Genomic DNA, 20,701 nt, shown 5'->3' on the forward strand with positions numbered 1-20,701 from the left:
AGTTATACAACCCCTTATGACAATGGAAAAAAACTCAGCTGTACAGCCTATACCAGCTGCTGCACCAGAACATAAGCAGTGTCACCTGTTCAGGTACATAGCACTAGAAAACCCTGAACTCAGGTGTACAATGAATATGTCAAATATGTAATCCTTACGAACATAAAATACAACATTCCTCCTTTTATAATGTCACTTCTTTTTAATAGAGCTACGAAAAATGTGAAATATAAAAGTGCATCTCTCAAAGATGGCGAGCTATTTAGAGGAATAACACCACGAATTCTTAGCTTCGTTGTTTCTACATGTATGTTGAATCTCTCAAAGATGAAGGGCTAATTGAATAACACCACTAATTATTCGTTGTTTTTGTTTCCACATGTTTATTAAATCATCAATTTCAAGCATTATCAAAGCTATTTTGTCTTCCATGTGTAAGTTCAAGTAGGTCAAAACTATACCTAATATCCTGACAAAATAATTGTTGTTTTATGCCTAACTTTTTGCAGCAAATATTATATTTGTTTCAGATGGACTGGGCCTCAGCCAAGATTTGTAAAATTTGAAGGTACATGTAATTTCAACTGCTACAGTGGCCTCATTGTACATGTTCTACTGTGAGTGTGACTGAAAGTGGCTCCATCATCAATCAATCAATCAATTATAAACTGTTTAAGAAGACAAAAGAAGATATATAGCCACGATAGGGAATTACAGAAAACCTGAAAAGCTACTTGGGCGATTCTTAACAAAGGACTATAAAATATCATCATAAATACGATGACGCATGATAGTGTCACAAAATGAAGGATATGTTTTTTCACCTCGGAAATAAATTCCAAAGTTCTGTCAATGTTCCTTAATATCCAATCCATTACCTCTGCTTAACATGTGTTCCTCGTTTATCATGTAATGTTCCTTAATATCCAATCCATTACCTCTGCTTAACATGTGTTCCTCGTTTATCATGTAACTTACAAACACAACATTTTACAAATAAATGTCACAAAATTAGATGCATTTTTTTCTTAAAATATTATCCCTGTTTTATCTACTAAAGGAATTACTAATATGTTTTGGGTCTTGGAAGTCAAAAATTTGGTGCAAACTAAATAACCTGCATAGCGCGTTATTTTAAAATGTGCACCCCATTTTTTAAGTTATTTTAAAAAGGCAAAAAAACATTACAGTCATTTCTTCTTATTTAAGTCTTAATTCCATTTTAAACCGGAGTAAATCATGAAAAAACATTGATAACATCCAATCACATGACTAAATAATGTCTATGAGTTGATAAACAAAACAACATCAGCCAAGACGTGTTACATCCAAAACTAAATTATTAATTTCATAGTCTTTAAAGGGACAACATATTGAATTTGATACCGAATGCATTTCCAATTTGTCAGAGAAATCTCAAGACCTAAGCCCAACAACTTTTTTAAATTGCATTATATATTCATTTTTTTAACTGTACACCAGGTGGAAAATTTGCAAAACTTGAGAACTTATGATCAAATTGCATTCTTCAAATGGAATAAAACTGTCTGATTCTATATCAAATTATACACATCAAACAAAGTCCATGCAAACTTGTGTACAATTTAGAGTTTAGTATGGCGTTCATTATCACTGAACTAGTATATATATATTTATTTAGGGTCAGATGAAGGACAACCCTGGGTGCAGGAATTTCTTGTTGCATTGAAGACCTATTGGTGATCTTTTGCTGTTGTCTGTTCTATGATCAGGTTGTTGTCTCTTTGACACATTCCCCATTTCCATTCTCAATTTTAAACTGTATAATTTCTGAAGAAGTGGTTAACAAAATCCAACTAGTGTTTTTCCATAAAAGTAAGGTTTTTGTATTTTTCCATCATTCAAATTCATGTTTCTTTTTTTTTAGCTACATAAATATAATCACTCAATGCTTCAAAAATTTCTCAAGGTGAAATTTATTTAACAAAGGGACAGACCAAAGAACGTAAGCACAGAATGGAATACATAATGCCCCTAGGTTGGGCATACAAATAACATCTACCAGCACCTTAGTTATTACACAATCCTGAAACTTGTCAGCAATCATCTGCTATTCACTAAAAATTACATGTATAAATAACCAAAAACTTGGAAAGTCAGAAGTCGTAAGCAGCTAAATGATAGAAAAGACTACATTGTACTAATAAATAAAGAACTACTTCAAAACAGATAATTACCAGCTATCAAGGCTTTAAAAGAGTGAAACTTTTCTTTCAATCAGACATCAAATTTTGCAGAGGTTTTAAATATTCTGTAAAAGTTTTGTACATATAAAATTACAATTTGAATTAACCGATTAACTTTGGAACACTACAATAAGCTCTATATTTATGGATAATAATTTCAAACCAAAAAATCTACAATAAATTTGAATGATATTTTGTTTTCTTTTAGAAGAAAATCGATTTATAAGCATGTTTGTCACTTTTCATTAAAATTAGAAAATGAATTTTTAAAACATTTGAAAAATTCAAAAAAAGTATAAGAATCATTTTGGACATAATTTTTTTTTTCAAAAATTAAAAATTGCATGAGCAGCTTCCTTGCAAAAGTAAAATTGAATTCTTAAAGCCCTGAGCTAGAAAAGCTTTGCAGATATGATAACAACACACTACAGGTAGAGATAATGATAGACAGGATAGGTATGGTGTAGATACATTGGTTGGTTGTGGTGAGATTCTCTCTTGTTAAGATGTACATTAACAATGTATACTGATAGAATGTCATAACAGTACACGAGAGTAGCTATACATCTTCTGTGAGTCTTATTTCCACATGGTGCTGATAAGCAGAGAGGTGCAAAAGATAAACAACAAATAGCTTACCTTGTACCTGTAAATTGTAGCCAGAATTTTTTGCCCAGAAATCGAATAACCGTGCACTCGCTCAAGTTCAAGGTCACTCTATACTAACCTTTCAGTTTAACCTCCAATTTGAACCGGACATAAGACGTACAACAAATGGATTGCCTTGTAACTGGTATATGCAGCAGTCTACTATAAGACTTATTTGTCCAGAAATTAACAACTATTGCTACATACACTATCGTTCACTCTCAGTCAAGCTCAAGGTCATATCCATACTAACCTTTTACTTCAAATTTTAAGATTTTAAGTGTGACATAAAATATATACAACAAATAATTAAATGGATTGCTTCCCAACAGAAAACATACCATTATAAACTTTTTTGCCCAGAAGTAAAAACTATTGTTCAATACACTCTCTCAAGTTCAAGTTCAATATACACACCAACCTTTAACCTCAAATTTACAATGTATGCATGGCATAAGATGTACAACAAAAGGATTCCCATAAGCTTGAAACTCATGTTTATTTCATATTTATTCTAGACTTCTCAGCCCCTCATACACACCAAACACTCCGAGTTTCTTTTAAGTTCAAGGTCAATACATACTAACCTTTGATCTCAAATTTAAAAAAGAAGGTATAATATTTATTTCCTTTTTCATTCCACTAGATCACATTCACATTTTCTCTCCACTACATCACATGCTTATTATATCTTCTAGCACACAAACTTCAAGATCAACATTTACCTTTAACAGTGTGTAAAACAAACTGATTTATATAAAGCCATTGATAAAATTTGAGAGCGTATAAATCATAACAATCAATTTTGGATTGGGCATCTGCATTTTGACTGAAAGAGTCCATATATAGTGCTTATGTTAATCTTTCAATTGAGGTTGGTCCCAATGAGGAAATGTTTTTTGGTTTTGGCATTCTCAAATTTAGTTAAGATTTGACTTTTATGTAAGTCATGTATATATTTATGTATAAAAAGTTATTTTCATCAATTAGTCTCTACAAACAAGTTAACATGCCACACCTAAGCAGAGTTTATTTCTATGAGCTCTAAAAATTTAATATGTGAATAAACAGACACCAAAAAAAGTTCTGTGTATACACAGCACACATACCAACTAAAATAGTAGCAATCACACAATTATACCCCATTAGCCAGAATACAAGATAAGCATGTACATTAGAGGATCAAACCAGAAATGTTACCATACCTTTTTCATCATTTTCGCTGTACTATTATCATAATCCTAAAAGTAACAAAACAACATATCTTGTACTTGAAAAGAATCCTGTCCCTAATATTTTCAAATTTGAATCCTTAAAAAAGTTGATAATGTAATTAATTTCTCAGGATCAGGACTGTAAGATGTATTCCAGGAAATGATTCAGATAGACTACTATGCAGTGACGGATCCAGTGGGGAAGGGTTTCGGGGGTTGGAACCTCCCCTTTTTTTTGGACAATCAATGCATTTGAATGGGGACATGTAGTTGGAACCCCTCTGTTTCCTGTGTTAGAAACCCCCCTTTTCAAAATGGCTGGATCCACCCCTGCTTCTGGTTAAAATTGTTATTATCCTCTTGCAAATATTTCATGCTTATTCAGGGAAAAAAACATAGATCCAACAATGTTGAACATCTGTGATAAAGGACATGAAATATTGACCACGACTGTAAAATTATGTTCATGATATATACTGAATAATTTGCTTTGCAAAACTTGAACAGATCGCCTACAGACCAATCAGATGGTTGTTCATGCACTGCTAATACTGAGTGCTAAACAAAACACCCCATTTTACTTAGATTTACAGTTAAATGGAAAGGGTCACTTCAAGGATCTAGGACAATGACCATTATATGTGCTTTAAGAAATTAATGTAATTTTTCAGGCAACATTTCAAAAATATTTAACTAATATAAAAAAAAGAAGATGCAGTATGATTGCAAATGAGACATCTCTCTACAAAAGGCCAAAATGACACAGAAATTAACAACTATAGGTCACCGTACGGCCTTCAACAATGAGCAAAGCCCATACTGCAAAGTCAGCTATAACAGGCCTCGAAATGAAGTTATTAACATCTTAATCTTATCAAATAAAACACCAAATTTTATACTTTTTCCAACAAAAAAATTACCCTATTGCAACCACGACTTTATCAAGGACCTTTAACAATACATTTTTGGTATCAATTTCATTTCCACAAACGAACATGCTTACATTGTATCTTTCACTAATGTACACTTATAAACATTTGATGTATACATCCAGTCATTTCACATCTTAAAAATTTTAAACTTTAAAGAATTTTGAAAGTAAATTTAAATGAAAATGTTGAACTTGACAAACTTTTACTTTTAAAACTAATCTTTACTAAAAAGAAGCTTACAAGCTACATTTCATTTATGTCTGGTACTGTTCACTATTACACTATAATACTGAATACTGTCAGGTAAAGATGAACGGCTTATTGGGAGCACATGCCCACCTAGCTGCCTACAATCATAAAACTTGGGACTAAAAAAATTGTACTCGAAACATCAAATCCAGTTTTTAATTGGATCAGTTCTGGTTCTGAGTACGAAATCCTTATTCTGAATGTTTATGACTGCTAAGCCTAGCCTGAGTTTTTTTCAGCCATTTCTAATGGCCATTATACTAGCTATCCCTGGCCTTCTTGTGTTTTCTTTTTTGAGGATTTTTTTTTTTTTAAATTTTGGCTGACATTGTTTTGTAAATGTTTCCATCCTGACATTTTAACAACATACATGTATGTCAAGATTTTAAATTTGTATCATTCAAATGATCAACACTGGCATTTTCAAGAATTAAAATATCCCTTTATTTCATGGATGTGTTTACGTATATCTCATTATTAAATGAATCAATAAATTTTTGAAATTATTTTCACTTTAACTCTTTCAAATAAAAAGATAAAATATCTGATGTTATCACTTTCCAATAATAACTTTAAAAACATGTTGCACATCATCCATGTGTAGATATTATAAAAAAAAAAACCTACTTTGATGAATACATTTGTATCTGCAACGTGTCATAATCATAATCAAAATAAAATATACATGAAAATTTTCCTAAAGGGCACTTAAATTCCATGTAAAGGTTTTAGTGGATCAAACCTAAAAATTAAAATCTTATAAAAAATAATTAAAGAAATTCTGAACAAATTGCAGGAATATTGAAAGACACAATTTATGCTGACCCAAAACTTACACCCAATGAAAACTTTGCATTTTGAAATACATATATATACATTTTCAAATTAACAGTCCATGACAAAGTGATCATTTTCTTAGTTCACAAGAATTTTTCAATTATCTACAGATATCTACCCAAAAAGATAGAATGGTATTCCTTTTCTTAGTTCAAAGGTCTTTTTAATTATCTATCTGGTAAAATTTTTACCTACTCTAAAATGATACAAATGAAAAAATATTGACAAAGAATACCCAAGTTTTATGGACTGCAGTTTTAACTACTCAGGACATGGGTGTCTGGTGACAACAAAAATTTTATAATAAGATCATGTCGTCATTTTAACTGCTCAATCACAAGGACAGGTTTAAAAGATTTAAAGATAATTGTTGGCACAGATGAATGAAGGTCAGATAGTATAAATACAATGACAACAGGATCAGTGGATATTCGTGTATGATTAGATTTGTACAATATACCCTGTCATACTAAAGCCTATCGAGGCCAACAGACTAATTAGGCCCACCAATGGATCATTTTTCCTCAGTTTGGACCTATCTTAATGGAAGTTATTTGTTCCTAATCTGATAAACTTATCTATGGATTTTAATATTGAAAGTGAGACTCTTAAATCTCTTAACAATTTGATAAGATTATAACTGATTAATCCACAATCATGGCTAATATAGTAAAACCATTTCAAATCTTATCTTACTTCCTTATTCATAATGATCCTGATCTTCATACATATTGAACATCTAATCTTGATCTTTATCCATTTCATTTGAATTGACAAGGCCAAAATAAATAAATATGGCTTCCCTACATACCCTAATTTTGGGACCAACCCTAAAAATTTCTTGTCCATTTTTAATGAGATCAGAGATCAACAAAATCACAATGTGTCCCCTGTATTATATCGAACAATTTATCAAAATTAACTTGAACATTACAAAATAATCTACATTTTTTGTGTGTACATGTACTTACCTAACTTCCTATTTTTGTCAAACTGAAGTCCATATTGCATGTATTCTATTCAGCCTTAATACTTGCATGAAAAACTTTTTTAATTTTGCAGATTTTAAGGACTGACAAAATTGTAGTATTTTGCAAAAAAATAATGTCCATTTTCTAAAAGGAACATTTGGGAAAAAAAACTTATTGGGGTTTTAAATTTTAAGAAAATTGGAATTTTTTTTTTAATCTGACATAAGCATACGAACAAAAGATTTTTTTTTAGTACAAAAGTAAGGAGCAGGAAACTTGTAAATATATATTTTTTCAAGGTTGTTTTATCTTTTTATTTTATTGTCATATTTTCAAACCTTAGAAAAACAGATCTATTGAAAATATGAACACTCAAAGACACTACAAAAGAATACAGATATTTCTAGAAACAAAATCATTCTTTTCTTTCAACTATTCAAATCAATCTTTCTCACTCAGCAATCTGTTGATGAACATTCAAGAAGTTCTGTAAACACTAATACATGTACCTGAAGTTTAAATTACATGCATGTACAATGTACCGTTTCTCTCCAGAACACAACCTGATATTTCCTTCTCGTCTGCTACTTCTCTCACTTGATCTGAACTTACCTTGAAAATGATACTCATGTACCATCCATAACATAGACAATGATAGACTAATCCAGCTGGAGAGACTGCTAAAATCTCGAGAAAAAACATGTATATACTATATATGAGTGCAGAAATATAAAATCTACAGAACACGTTAGGAGAATTTGACCTCTGGTTGTGAGAATTTGGACTCTGACATGAAGAAGGGTAGATCTGTCGACATCTTTACCTGACAGTATTAAAACATATCCACATCTAATGCTGCTAGGTAAGATGGCACCAGAATCCACGTCAATAATGTCACATCGAAAAAAATATCCCCAAGTGTCTGTAGAGAGTGCAAAGGTGAAGTGTAAAAATCCATAATGGAAAAAAAAGCATAATATCATGAAGTACAGGCTAGTAGTAAGTTCAAATGTTCCACATAATATGTAAATTATCTACAACAGCTGCCGCATTTTCAAATTTGATTCTCGTCAATTACAAATAATGATAATATCACCAAGATGTACAAATTGGTTTTCGTTGAAATATAACTCGGATTAAAAAAGTGTACATAATTTCCACATCATCTATGTTGTTTTACGATTTTGTATACAGTAACTATGAAACATGTCGCACAACCTCCTGCCCTCATCGCTGACGCATGATAAAATTGTTAAGTAACTCATGCAGAACACTTTTAATGGAAATTTCATATCAATGTTTATCGCCCATTTCAACATTCTAAGAAAAATATATTATGCAAGTAATTAGTCCCTTTCATGAATGAAGAAGGAACAAATCAGAGATTTAGTCATTTAAATTCTTTCTTACATCCGTTAACGATTAATTCAAAGATTTGCTTCTTTTGTGAAATTTAGGTGTGGCATTAACACAACACACACCCACGTGTCTTTCAAAAGAATAAAATTTCCTCACCGCAAACGAAATTAACTTTGTTATAACCAAAATAAACAAACATTTTTGTGTCACTTGATTGTATTACACAATCTCTAAGTCAAACATTCGGAACACTTGACCTACGAGTAAATTCTAAAAATCCTTTCTATTTTCAAATATTGTCAGGTACCTGGACGATTGATCACCTAGCTATACATATAACTAACCAGGTAAAAAAAACAACAGACATTAACACAACATAATACCGGTGTTCTCAAGCTCTAACAAGACAATCTATACGAGACAGAAACAATCCCGACAACATATTAACAGCTATCCAATCAGTTCCATCAAACGCTATCATAATATTGTATATGAACATTTTTTCTCCCAATCATTTCAAACCCGAGTTGATTCGTGGTGTAATCAGAAACAATAATGACGTCCGTTTTATACATAAAAGTATCTCTAGCTTTTCATCTCATTATGCCCAATAGGTAAAAAATGTTAATGACAGATTTTTTTATCAGATCCACATTGTTACGAGGCAGGCTACATTAATATCAAACAAGTATTTTCACTCGCAGGCATGCCACGTTGTTCATTAAAGTCAACAGCGTGTGACACAGCCTTTTCCATATGTTAAATCACTCTGCATTTACTAACAAAGGCCATCGTTTCAACTCTTTGTGATATTTCAACCACGCCTTTAAAACACCCGACGTTTTCCTGAGGTAAAACTTTCAAATCGTCTCATCTTATCTCCATAAATGTGACCCCAGGTACCAAAGACCACGTTATAAATATCCCTGTTGTTTTACAAACGTTTTTATCCTGTCGTGCTCTGGGCTGTGTAAGGTTATATATTAGATCGAGTGTTTAAAGGTAAAAACGAGGAATGATTCAATAGAAACAGCGGAGACCTTAAGCCTAATGTCAACAAATACACTACCTAGTTGCTATGATAGGCCATTATTAAAATGGGCTGGATGAGTAGTAATCTTCTAGCCATTGATGGGTCGAGACTTTTATGACAAGGTGCCACCTGGAGGGGAATAAATTTCATGCTACTTTGGTTCATATTTCTCAAAAACTTTACCTTTATTACTACAATAATAGAATTTAATGTGTACCTGTGCTACTTATACATGTATGTCTTTGTTTACAAATTTTATTTCTTTTCTTACAAGAATTCTATAAATAGCATGATCGAGAAAGACAGGTGTGAATATAAAAAGTTTAAACATGTTAAAGGAACAATTTTCATTTATTTATAAATTATGCAGAAATATGTGATAATATTGCTAATTACAAAATGAACTTTTTATGCTTCATAATGTTCAAGCTTTCAATTTGTACATTTCAATCCATCTGTATATTTATAACATTTTGTATTTGACATTGAAATACTGGTAACATGTGTAATGTACATTTGTACATCAATTGATTTCCCAAACACAAAGGAATTCAGCATTTAAAATTCAAATTTTTTCTTCCAAGTATTCAATTTTTACAATGAACTCTTCATACGTGTACCCAGTCACTAAATTGTACATTGCATTTACAAATTAGGAATGTAAAAAGATTTAAATGTTCTTTCCTTATTTATTTCTACTAATGTGTTTTAGTATAAATAAACATGACATGTACATGTATATATTTTAAAATCTGTTTTTCTTTTCAAAATAATGTTTCATGAGTTAATGAAAACAACCATTATTGGTATTTTCTTAACATTTTGCTTAAAGACTAAAAATCAAACAGGAAGCCACGACGTTAATCTTACTCTTTAGAATTCACGTAATTTTTTTCAGCTCAATTTTTTTTAAAGTTTAATATGAACAAATGATAATTATACCTTTTACAGAATTTGGTAAAATCAACTATTTATACTTGCAAATGACTTATCAGATGAAAAACCAAACAAAAATACACAAAGTCAATCAAACCCTTATCACTACATAATATCAAGAGAACTTTAGGGCAATTTACAATGTTTATCTTGTTCGATTGTCTATTGTAAAAAAAATTGTATAGCTAATGGATTCACTGCCTGACACGATCACTAAAATCAAATATATTTTATGACATATGTGAATACAACTTTTTTATTGAATTGACCTTTGTATTACAGGTCGTTTTTTAAAGAATACAGGCCTTGTATCTTAAAGTGTGAAAAAATATGTTCCTGGCCATGCAACATCTTGTGTGATGAATGGTTAAACAGTCGATATACTTAAAAAAAAATATATATAAAGGGATTTTTATTGCTAAATAATATCTTTAAAACTGCAATGATGTCATTTGTATTCTACAAAATTTTAGGAAATTTGTTTTCTTTTTAAAAAAGAAAAAAGAAAAGCCACCATATTGAGTTAATTTGCATAAAACTTACAAATGTACAATGTAACAATAATTCCCATTAAATTCAATGTTGAAACATTTTTTTTTTAAATATATCTAGAAGTACATGAACAATGTGTGTATACAATTGCTTTGGTATTTAAATCCGAACTGCTTTTTTTATTTTTGCTGTTGCTATTAAACAATGTATCTAAAAGCTAGTTTATCTTTTTAACTTTAACATATAAAACAGAAAATTTTACTTGAAAATTACAAATTTACAACTTTTGGAAGCATTTGAATTTTTCTTTACTTTTACTTTAATGAAAACGTTTATCAATTTTTTTTTGTACCAGTACACAAACAGGGTTTCTAATAAATGACAAAAGCCCATATTTTTGTCTACTAATTCATAAAAATTTGTATACTAACCACTCCAACAACTATCCATAAGAGACTAATGTTGTTCAAAATATTTAGCGTACCAAAGAAATAGTGATAACAAAATTCTCCAAATTTACTCAGACATGAAGATCATAAACACAATAAAAATGCGACTTTTATTAGCTTTATGGTTCACCTTTCACATTGTTGGTCATTCTTTATACCAGGTGACTTTATAGAACTATAATTAACTGACCAGATGACCTTACATGGCCCAGAATAGATCGGGAGTTCACTGACCTCCCATTTTCAGACAATGAAATTTGCATTATTTATTTATGTACCTTTATAGGTAGGAACCTTTGATATATGTATATATATTGTATATATCAGATTTGAGCCAGAGTTCAATAAAGGTGAAATATTAGATCAAAGGAAGAGGTTAACTCATATCAATAGTCCTGTATTAATCCATTTATCAAAATTTCTTTCAAAAAGTTTATTAAAATTGTCAGAGAATGGAATAAGGGGAATAACTCTATTACTCTGCATGTAATTTTTTTAAAGAAATAAATCATCTGACATCTCTTTTGAATGACAGCATTTTAGACTCATTTGTTGGATCAAGGAATCAAATCAAATCAAGCTCTTCCTTACTTTCTCAATGTAAAAATTGTAATTAAATTTAAAATGCAGAATTAATCATAATTATATGTAAGTTTTTGCTATCCAAAATATACAAAGTTTGGGCATATTTCATTATTACTCTATTTATAACATTTTTTTATAAAAATTAAATGATAATAATGTGAATAAGTATTTTTGACTTACTGTCAGAAATTGATATGTATGCCTTTCATGGTCAGTATAAATATCTTCATAAATTTCTTTGTTTAATATTCATCTTATGAAAATGAAATTCTCAAATTCGTAATTAACTTGTATGGGTTGCTAAGTTTCACACAATTTATATTTAAATTATACCAATAAATGAATATTTATCTCTAATCAAAATATGGATGTAAACATAGCTAAATCAATGTCATGGACAATAGCCCTTCTTACATAATGTGTGCAAACATTTTAACAATCCAATGGGACAAAATTAAAACCATTATTGATTGACTGATAATAAGTATTACATCACAAAGGAGTCTAGCTAAAACCAGGTGTCTGAAGTTTTTAATGAAAGGTCTATTAGTCCCTATTTCACACATGAAACAAATATTCATGAACAATGTTATGGGAAATGTTTATTTACCTACTTTGTCAAGATTAATGTAGCCTATGCAACTTTAACAGACTTTATTTTACAACTTTACAACTTTTACAGACTTTATTTTACAACTTTACAACTTTTACAGACTTTATTTTACAACTTTACAACTTTTACAGACTTTATTTTACAACTTTACAACTTTTACAGACTTTGTTTTACAACTATAAACTTTTACAACTGAATTTCATCACTCAGACACATAACATACTTGTTGTACAAAGGATATATTTCTATGCGAGAACATTGGCCAGTTAGTATTTTTCTTCAAGGTTAATAAATTGTTAAACCTTTCTCTGTTACAAATGATATTACCTTTGAAATAAATTGTCTATCTATATATATATACATGTATATATACAATGCATGTATATGAAGGTTTAAACCATGTTTTTCAATTGAGACTTATATATCTTTTTATATACTTGTATATCTTTATTCTTAAACAGTCAATGTATAACATTGATACAAATATTTTTGCATAAAATACATGTTATTTTTTGTACATGTACGTAGCATCCTGGTGGACAGGGACTGACATTTTTTTTATAAATGTACTTTCAATGTACATGTATCATGTTTCTAGAACATGCACCACAGTCCGCTAAAAATCTTTTCAGAATGGGAAAACAGCCATTGGACATCAGAGTCCTCTCTTAATCTGTGCTTTTGAAAGAATTTGGTGACTTTTTAAAGCTATCTTTAGAATTGCGAAAAGAAGTCACTGTCCAACAAAGGTTAACTTATATAACAATTTATAACTATGTTGTTGTTTTTTTATGATTATATTTGTAGTTCTTCACTTTCTGTAATATATATGTTTGTGTAAATTTGTGTTTGTTCCAGCTCATATGGGTGTATTTTGCAAATAAAATTATTATTTTTACTAAACCTATGTATATGTATATGAGGTAGAGGAAACAGTTACAACAAATGTAAGCAATGATGCTTAAAAAAACTACTTCAACTTTCAAGAATGTTCAATTTAAACTGGAGATACATTTGTACAATTTATATGCTCATCTTACATTAATAATGTAATTATTTGTATTTTGTATTTTACATGTATAGGTGAATAATTCAGTTAACCTTTTAAAACTTAAAAAAGGTATAAATAAACCTGCACCTTAACTCTTAAGTAACTATCGCTATGTCAAATGCCTGTTTTAATGAATAAAAATGTGACTTAGGCAATATCAAAAGTGCATGATTGCTAGTAGCTGCGGAACCATAGCTCTTCGGTCCTTATGTTATTTTTTGACTATTTGCGGACAAAAACCAAATAGTCAAAAAATAACATAAGGACCTAAGAGCTACGGTTCCGCAGCTAGATTGCTAGAGAATTTATTTTGAGTTTTTGCTGCTGATCCATCATAAATTATTTGATTTAAATAAATAAATATTACCCTAAAGTTGTGTACATTCACATGACAATTTTACTTTTTTGGGGGTTGACATACATGTATACATTGAATCAACCCCTATTTAGAAATTGCCTAACACATTACTGACCGAAAGTAATTCTTAGCACTTTAATTAAAATGTATAAAAAAATAGTATGGATAATATTTTATTCGGCAAGTTTTGAAGTGACTTTAAGTGTGTCAAGTTTGTATCATTTATGCAAAGTAAAATTCCCTACCTGTTTTGCCTTTTTAAATTTAAGGAACGAATCTTGTAAGCTTGACTTGGTATCATTTCCAAAATCTATGGTATATGCTTCTTTCCGTTGTGATTTCTTGATGCCATGTGCGTTCTGTTGTTTGTTCGAGTCAATGACATTGTCAGCCATTTTGCCAAAGGAATGTTCTGAATATTTGGAATCAAGCGTTTTTAAATTTTGGAATGTCTCAGGCCTCAAAGGGTATTCACGTGTCACGGTGCTTTACATGCTAATTTTACGTCACCGGTTTTAACAACAAAACGTGTTTTCATCATTGTTTTCACACAGCGCCTTGACGATTTCAAAACACCTGTTTCTAAAGAGGAAGTTACCGGTGCGTCGGTTGGTTACAGTCAGTTGGTTTACCCAATCAAATATTCTGTTACATTTGTTTGCCGCGGTAAATTTTTCAGAGGTTCAGAACAGGATAATGCTAGTGTTTTTAGAATTCGTAAAAATTCAGGAAATTTATAAATACAATTTTTTCCGATATATTTAAATTTATCAAGAATATTAAAATTCATAGTTTTTAAATTTCAATATAAAAAAAAATGTCTTTATTCGATTACTATGAAACTGAGAAAGCCCACATGATTGTAAAGTTCACAAACGAATCAAAAGAATTCAAATAGTTAAAAACTATACAAATTATTATGAATGTGATATAAACAAAGCATCAGCTTTAAAAGATGAAAGATGAAAATATGTTAATATCAGTACCGTCTTATCAATGACGTTTCAAAATCTATCTTACGTTTAAAAAAAATATACGTGACATGTAAATTACATGTTTAAAGAGAGATGCGGTATATATCCATAAAAATGTACATTAGATTTACGGCTAGTTTATATACATAGAAAATTGTAAAATTGCAGTCTTTTCTGTGATGTGTTTAGTAGACTTTTTTTTCTTATGGGTGTTTTTGTTTTTTGTTTTTGTTTTTTAAATGAAGTGTTTGCTTTTCAAATACAAAAGCTAATTTTTGGTGTGTGTATTTCTTTTATAAAGTTTTTTTAAAGGGATGCGGAAGGATGGTGTTTTAGTTATTAAATTTTTTTTTTAACATTTTATCTTAAAAAAAATGAGTGTAACCCGTCATATACCTGATTCATGACAACCATGAATAAATTATGTGAGAGTTAAAGGGTAATAAAATGATGGGTATATGTAACTTTTATATGTATATAGCAGATCGTGGAGAAATTTAAAAAAAAACTAACGTCATTCACATATATCATGGAATCATTATATTTCAGTAAAAATACAACTAAATTCTTATACATGTATTCAATCATGCTCATGTTGTAATCGATCAGAAAATAAGTTACCACCACAAACACACAGTTATCGCCCTTCGGATAGAATTGGGTAAATAAAAAAAACACAAAATGAATGTGAAACTATAAAGTCTGTTTCAGTTGAATGATACAGTTCACAAACATCCAATTAATGTGTTAAGTCGGGACTATTAACCGTACTGGTATAATTGAGTTGTCTGTTTAAACATAGACGGTCACATCGTCAAACTGTTCATTTTAAGACACTTATCATAATCAACCCCAAACAATGGTTTCTATCCGATTAGTCCCAAAGAATTTATTTTTTCTATTCAATCGACTATTCTTTTTTCTCAGGTTATAAAAATAACAGAGAATTCAGAATTGGCATGCTCCAAAAAATGGGTTCTACACCGGTCCGAATTCAAGGGACAAGTTAGAAGCAAATGAAGACGTTTGGATAAGCCAATCTGTCTACACTTATAATTCAATGTTCAATTCCAATAGTTTACAATTTTTTTGTGCAAAATATCGCAAAAAGGATTAGACACAAGTTAGTCCAACATAGAGCGTCTTCTCCTAATTTTCTGTCCTAATATATGTAGTTTTTCATTATGAAAGATATACTTGTACATTTCTAAGTCTTTATATGTCGCTCACAATTATTTACTCAACAAAACCACCTAATACTTCATTTCATCTTTTTAATAATACACCCCCGATAGTCATTAATCACATTTATATGTAGAATAATTTTCTCATATCTGTTAAATTTAGCTATACATCCATTTTTCACGCCTCCCTAATTCACATACATTTCAAAATATCATATTCTTTGTGGCTAAAAAAAGGCAAAGCCGGTAGCCCGTGAAAGTTACTCAGCCCATTATATTGATATCAAATAATTTCTTATTTTATAATATTGAAATATCTGCATGGATAGAAATGTATATACTTGTAATTGGTATATTTGTATATATGCACGTAATATGTCCTTGCGAGGATTGAAGCAATAACAATAGTTTTCAATAAACTATATATAAATCATCCATTTGCACCAACCTGTAAAGAAATATTAAAGTCTATAGGTGGGGTCTACATCCCACATATCAAGGGTTTTATGAGTGCATTTTTGGTAGAGAGCATTACACAACTGAATCGTCTGAAGAAAATCATGACGAGACATAATCTAAAGACCGATACAATTTATAACACTGAAGCAAGCGTCTGATAAGGGGGCGAGAATCGACAAGAGTCTGGAAAAGGGGGCGAGAGATAAGTCAACATGATACTTAATCTGGATACATGATGCCACGACTTGCAGCGTACAACAGATGTACCAACACGTGCATTAAACACGTGTTTCCGATGGTTGCGATAGAATACATTTAAACATCATCCATTCATCAATACACTGAAATATGACCGAAAATAAACGGCAAAACTTAACAACGACCAACTACTCTTTGAGCCGGTTTAAACCTCAGTGAAATTAGGTTTAACGAAACGATTCAGCTACTCGTAATCGGTTTTTTTTTTATTATTAATTCATGTTATTTACTACATTCTCAAAGAAAAGTTTAGCACGCAACATGCACAATGAACAGAAAATGCAGAGATTCAAGAAAACAACGAAATAAAGAAAAATCGACATGGAAACAAATGGTCAAACTAAGTTTAAAATAAGTTATGAAATTATCACAGAACTTAAAAGATGAATAGTAGAATAGAAACTAATACCAAAATTAAGGCTATCCAAACTCTTAGCTTTTTTTCCGCGAACATCGACACGAAAATTACCACAAACATAAATCATAAAAAATACCAGGCTTATAAAAATTTAGTTCACCGGATGTGCGCGTCGACGGTCTAAAAAAGACTCACAATTGATGCCTGAATCAAAAAGATCGTCAGGTAAAATCAATAAGTACCAATTTGGGAAAGTATTGATAACTCAAAAAAATCCGAAAGGTTTTGCTAATGAAAGAGACTAGATACATATTATCTCCATCTTTCCTATACTTTTCACATTCAACCATGTATGAATTTTATAGCAGATGTGGCACACTGACGCGTGAACAGGTTTCAAATGTGATAACTGATGCATGAACAAGCATTTAAAAAAGTCTCGCCTCTTGATTTCCAAGATAAATTTAAATAATCATATGAATTATTCCATTTGAACATGAATAGGAAAAAAAGAAAATTTCGGAAGAGTTCTGTATTTTTCGTAACATGTAGTCGTTACACTCGTAGTCTGGTATTAAGACGACGTGTTTCAGTAAATCATTAAAACATACCTCTGAAGATAAACACTAGTTCGGGGATCTGCGTAACTTACTAGTCTTGAAATCAGCAAAAAGTCAATGAAAACTCATAAATACCATGACCAAAAGTACAAGACGAAAAGCAAAATAACAGTTCAGAACACTGTGAGGTTTAGCACATATTTTGCGAGAGAGAGAAAATGCACGGTAAGGGTTAACAATCCCTCCCTGTTACACTGGTGGCATCCTCCTAATTGTTCGTATAAAACTGACTCTTGAGAATTTCGTATAATCCTGTTTAAAAAGATAGTTCTTAGCAATCACATTTTCGCCAGCATGTCAATTGTAAAAGTTACATAACTGGACTCAGAGGATGCTTCCATTATATACTGTGAGCTGTTTTGTGTAAATAATCTTTTTCGTGATTTCCTGACTTCTTAAACGAATCTTTATAGATGAAATGCGACAGCTCTGTGACCAAAGAAGAGTTAACAAATATTTGGTATATAAATAATTTGATTCAAACTTACCGAGATCAATACAATATCAATTTGTTATCTTATAGAATTGCTGACTTCATCCAATAATAGTGTTCCAGATGAAGGTCAATCCAGAAATCGCTTCGAACGCACGCACTCCATAAAAGGGTGATTTCAAATTACACACATCATGGTGAAAGTATATAAACCCGTCCAAGCATAACATTAAAGAAGACTTGAAACAGAGGCGAATGACACCAAAGGGGCATTCAAACTCACAAGTCGAAAATAAACTTAAAACGCCATTGAGAAATAGACCAGAAGACAAGCAAACGTACACAAAAACACTACATAGACAAGTAAAGACTGGGCAACTCGAACCCCACCTTAAAACACCGTGTGTGATCGCATGTGCTCCGGATTTGCAGAAAGTCAAGAAACCTATTTAGACTAGAATATCTTCGCGCCCTAAAAGAGGCTTGTTGCTATTATAAAATCAAGTCTTTAGATTATGTCAAGTACATGCTAGCATCCAGCAATTCTTTTGTTGTATAATGCTCTCTTATAAGTATATATGTTTGTGGTGCAAAAAACTTACCGACTGAGTTATGGTCCTTCTTTCCAGTAAAGACATCTTTCATCGTTCCTACGCATCCCAACTACCATGTCTCATATCCATGGGTTGTTCTCTTCTACGAGTCTCCTTATTTTCATGGCTCCGGACGTGACCCTAGGCCGATGGACGAATGGGTTGAATCTTTTGCTGCCATACAGCACTGCCATGTACCTTTAAAAACAACGCTTTTAATTAAAAGATTTGTATTTTAAATACAATTTCCGATAATAAAGTATTTCGTGGTTTCCTTGTATGAGAGAAAATAAAATTGAATAGTTTACACACTTATGTCTATCTATATATAGATGGCGCTATAGCGAAACAGATGTGACATGCCCAAGTAATTTAATAGATATAAAAAAAAGCAATGAAATAGTGGTCATAAAATGTAATATTCAGACTGTATATGGAGACTTGACTTAAGAATACACATTTCAAAAGTGCTTCATTTTTTGCACAAGTTTTTATGCGCATCTCTCACCATCTTCAAGTCAACTAAACGGACCCAACTAAACCACTGTACTATCGTCATGAAAAATTGATTCAAAATGTGATGTATAGTAAAAGTTACGGAAAATTTATACAAACACATAAAACAGAATACTTACCTCTTATGACCTCTGACCGGAAGTAGTCTTTTTCTCATAATTATGAATGATGTCAGTCCGTTCCGTTCAGGAAAAAAACGAAATGAAAAATATAACAATTTGGTAAAACAGTGGTCATGTAGCAGCACAATTGTTCCAAAGGCTGAGCCAATATTTGTTCCAACACTGCATTCATTCCAACTCAACTTGCAACGTTGTTCGTTTGAGGCAAAAATTCAAATGCAAATTAATTTAAGGGAGCTACCATTTGATTTTTATGGGGGGGCTAGGATGAAAAATTTTGTCCTGCTTTTTTTTTTAGTTGTAATCTCTGTCCTGCCTTTTTATTTTTTACTCTATTCGGTCCTGCCTTTTTTTTTACTAGTTTATCCTGACTTTTTTTACACAAATTGTCATCCTGCCTTTTTTTTTTAACAAGTGTCTCATCCTGCCTTTTTTTTTACTCAAAACTCCTGTCCTGCCTATTTTTTTCAAATTTCATCCTAGCCCCCCCATAAAAATCAAATGGTAGCTCCCTAATGATTTATAGAACTTCTAGATAACTAACAAACCACACTGTCTGCATCTTCTTTTTGAAAAGTTGTCTGACGTAAAAACCGTGCTTCCTTATTGTTGCAAAGACGAAAATGAAATGCGGTGGATGTTTTTGCCAGCTTGTTCTTGTACGTTCCGCACACCTCGCTACTATATCATACTGCATGGTGAACCAACTGTTACAATGTACTAAACAAGTTCGGGTTTGGAAAAAGGAAAATTACAAAGACAAGTAGGCGATCGATATGTTTCCTCTTTCTAAAGAGTAATTGGTATCAATTATTGATAGAAAAAATTCACGCGAGACTTCCCGCGCGTAACGGTGCGTGTCTTCTGCTTACGTTTTCATATAAAGTATAGAAATGTTTTATCATGAAATGCTTAAAAAGAGCATTAAATATTCACTTTGATTTGAAAAAAAGTAATAGATCTACGTGATGGGTCATGCGAGACCAGTCTCGATTCATCCATTTTTATTGCTGCACATAACTACCCGGACACTTGTATAGAAATCTTTGTTGTAAGCGTTCAAACCAACGTGACGAAATTTGCCCATTAATGAACAGAAAAAAGTATAAAAATGAAAGTGCAATTATTAAAATTTAATATTTTAGAAAAAAAAGTTTGAATGTTTAACGTGTCATAGTCTGGAAATTGTAGTTGCTAGGCTAATATATACATTTGTTTGTAATTGCATGGCA

At 31.1% G+C, this 20,701-nt stretch overlaps 1 protein-coding gene across 1 annotated transcript in view; it reads right to left on the reverse strand.

Annotated features, from left to right (window-relative positions):
• The window catches only part of LOC139500957 (uncharacterized), a gene marked incomplete in the record, with an annotated part of 126,621 nt that extends 112,047 nt beyond the window's left edge, over positions 1 to 14,574 (reverse strand). The window contains 2 exon segments of the mRNA XM_071289887.1: positions 4,079 to 4,114; positions 14,198 to 14,574. Of these exon segments, the coding sequence (XP_071145988.1) occupies positions 4,079 to 4,114; positions 14,198 to 14,347 (186 nt within the window).
• Between the last annotated feature and the right edge of the window lie 6,127 nt (positions 14,575 to 20,701).

The sequence above is a fragment of the Mytilus edulis genome, chromosome 13 (assembly GCF_963676685.1).
Source record: "Mytilus edulis chromosome 13, xbMytEdul2.2, whole genome shotgun sequence".
Classification (NCBI taxonomy): domain Eukaryota; kingdom Metazoa; phylum Mollusca; class Bivalvia; order Mytilida; family Mytilidae; genus Mytilus; species Mytilus edulis.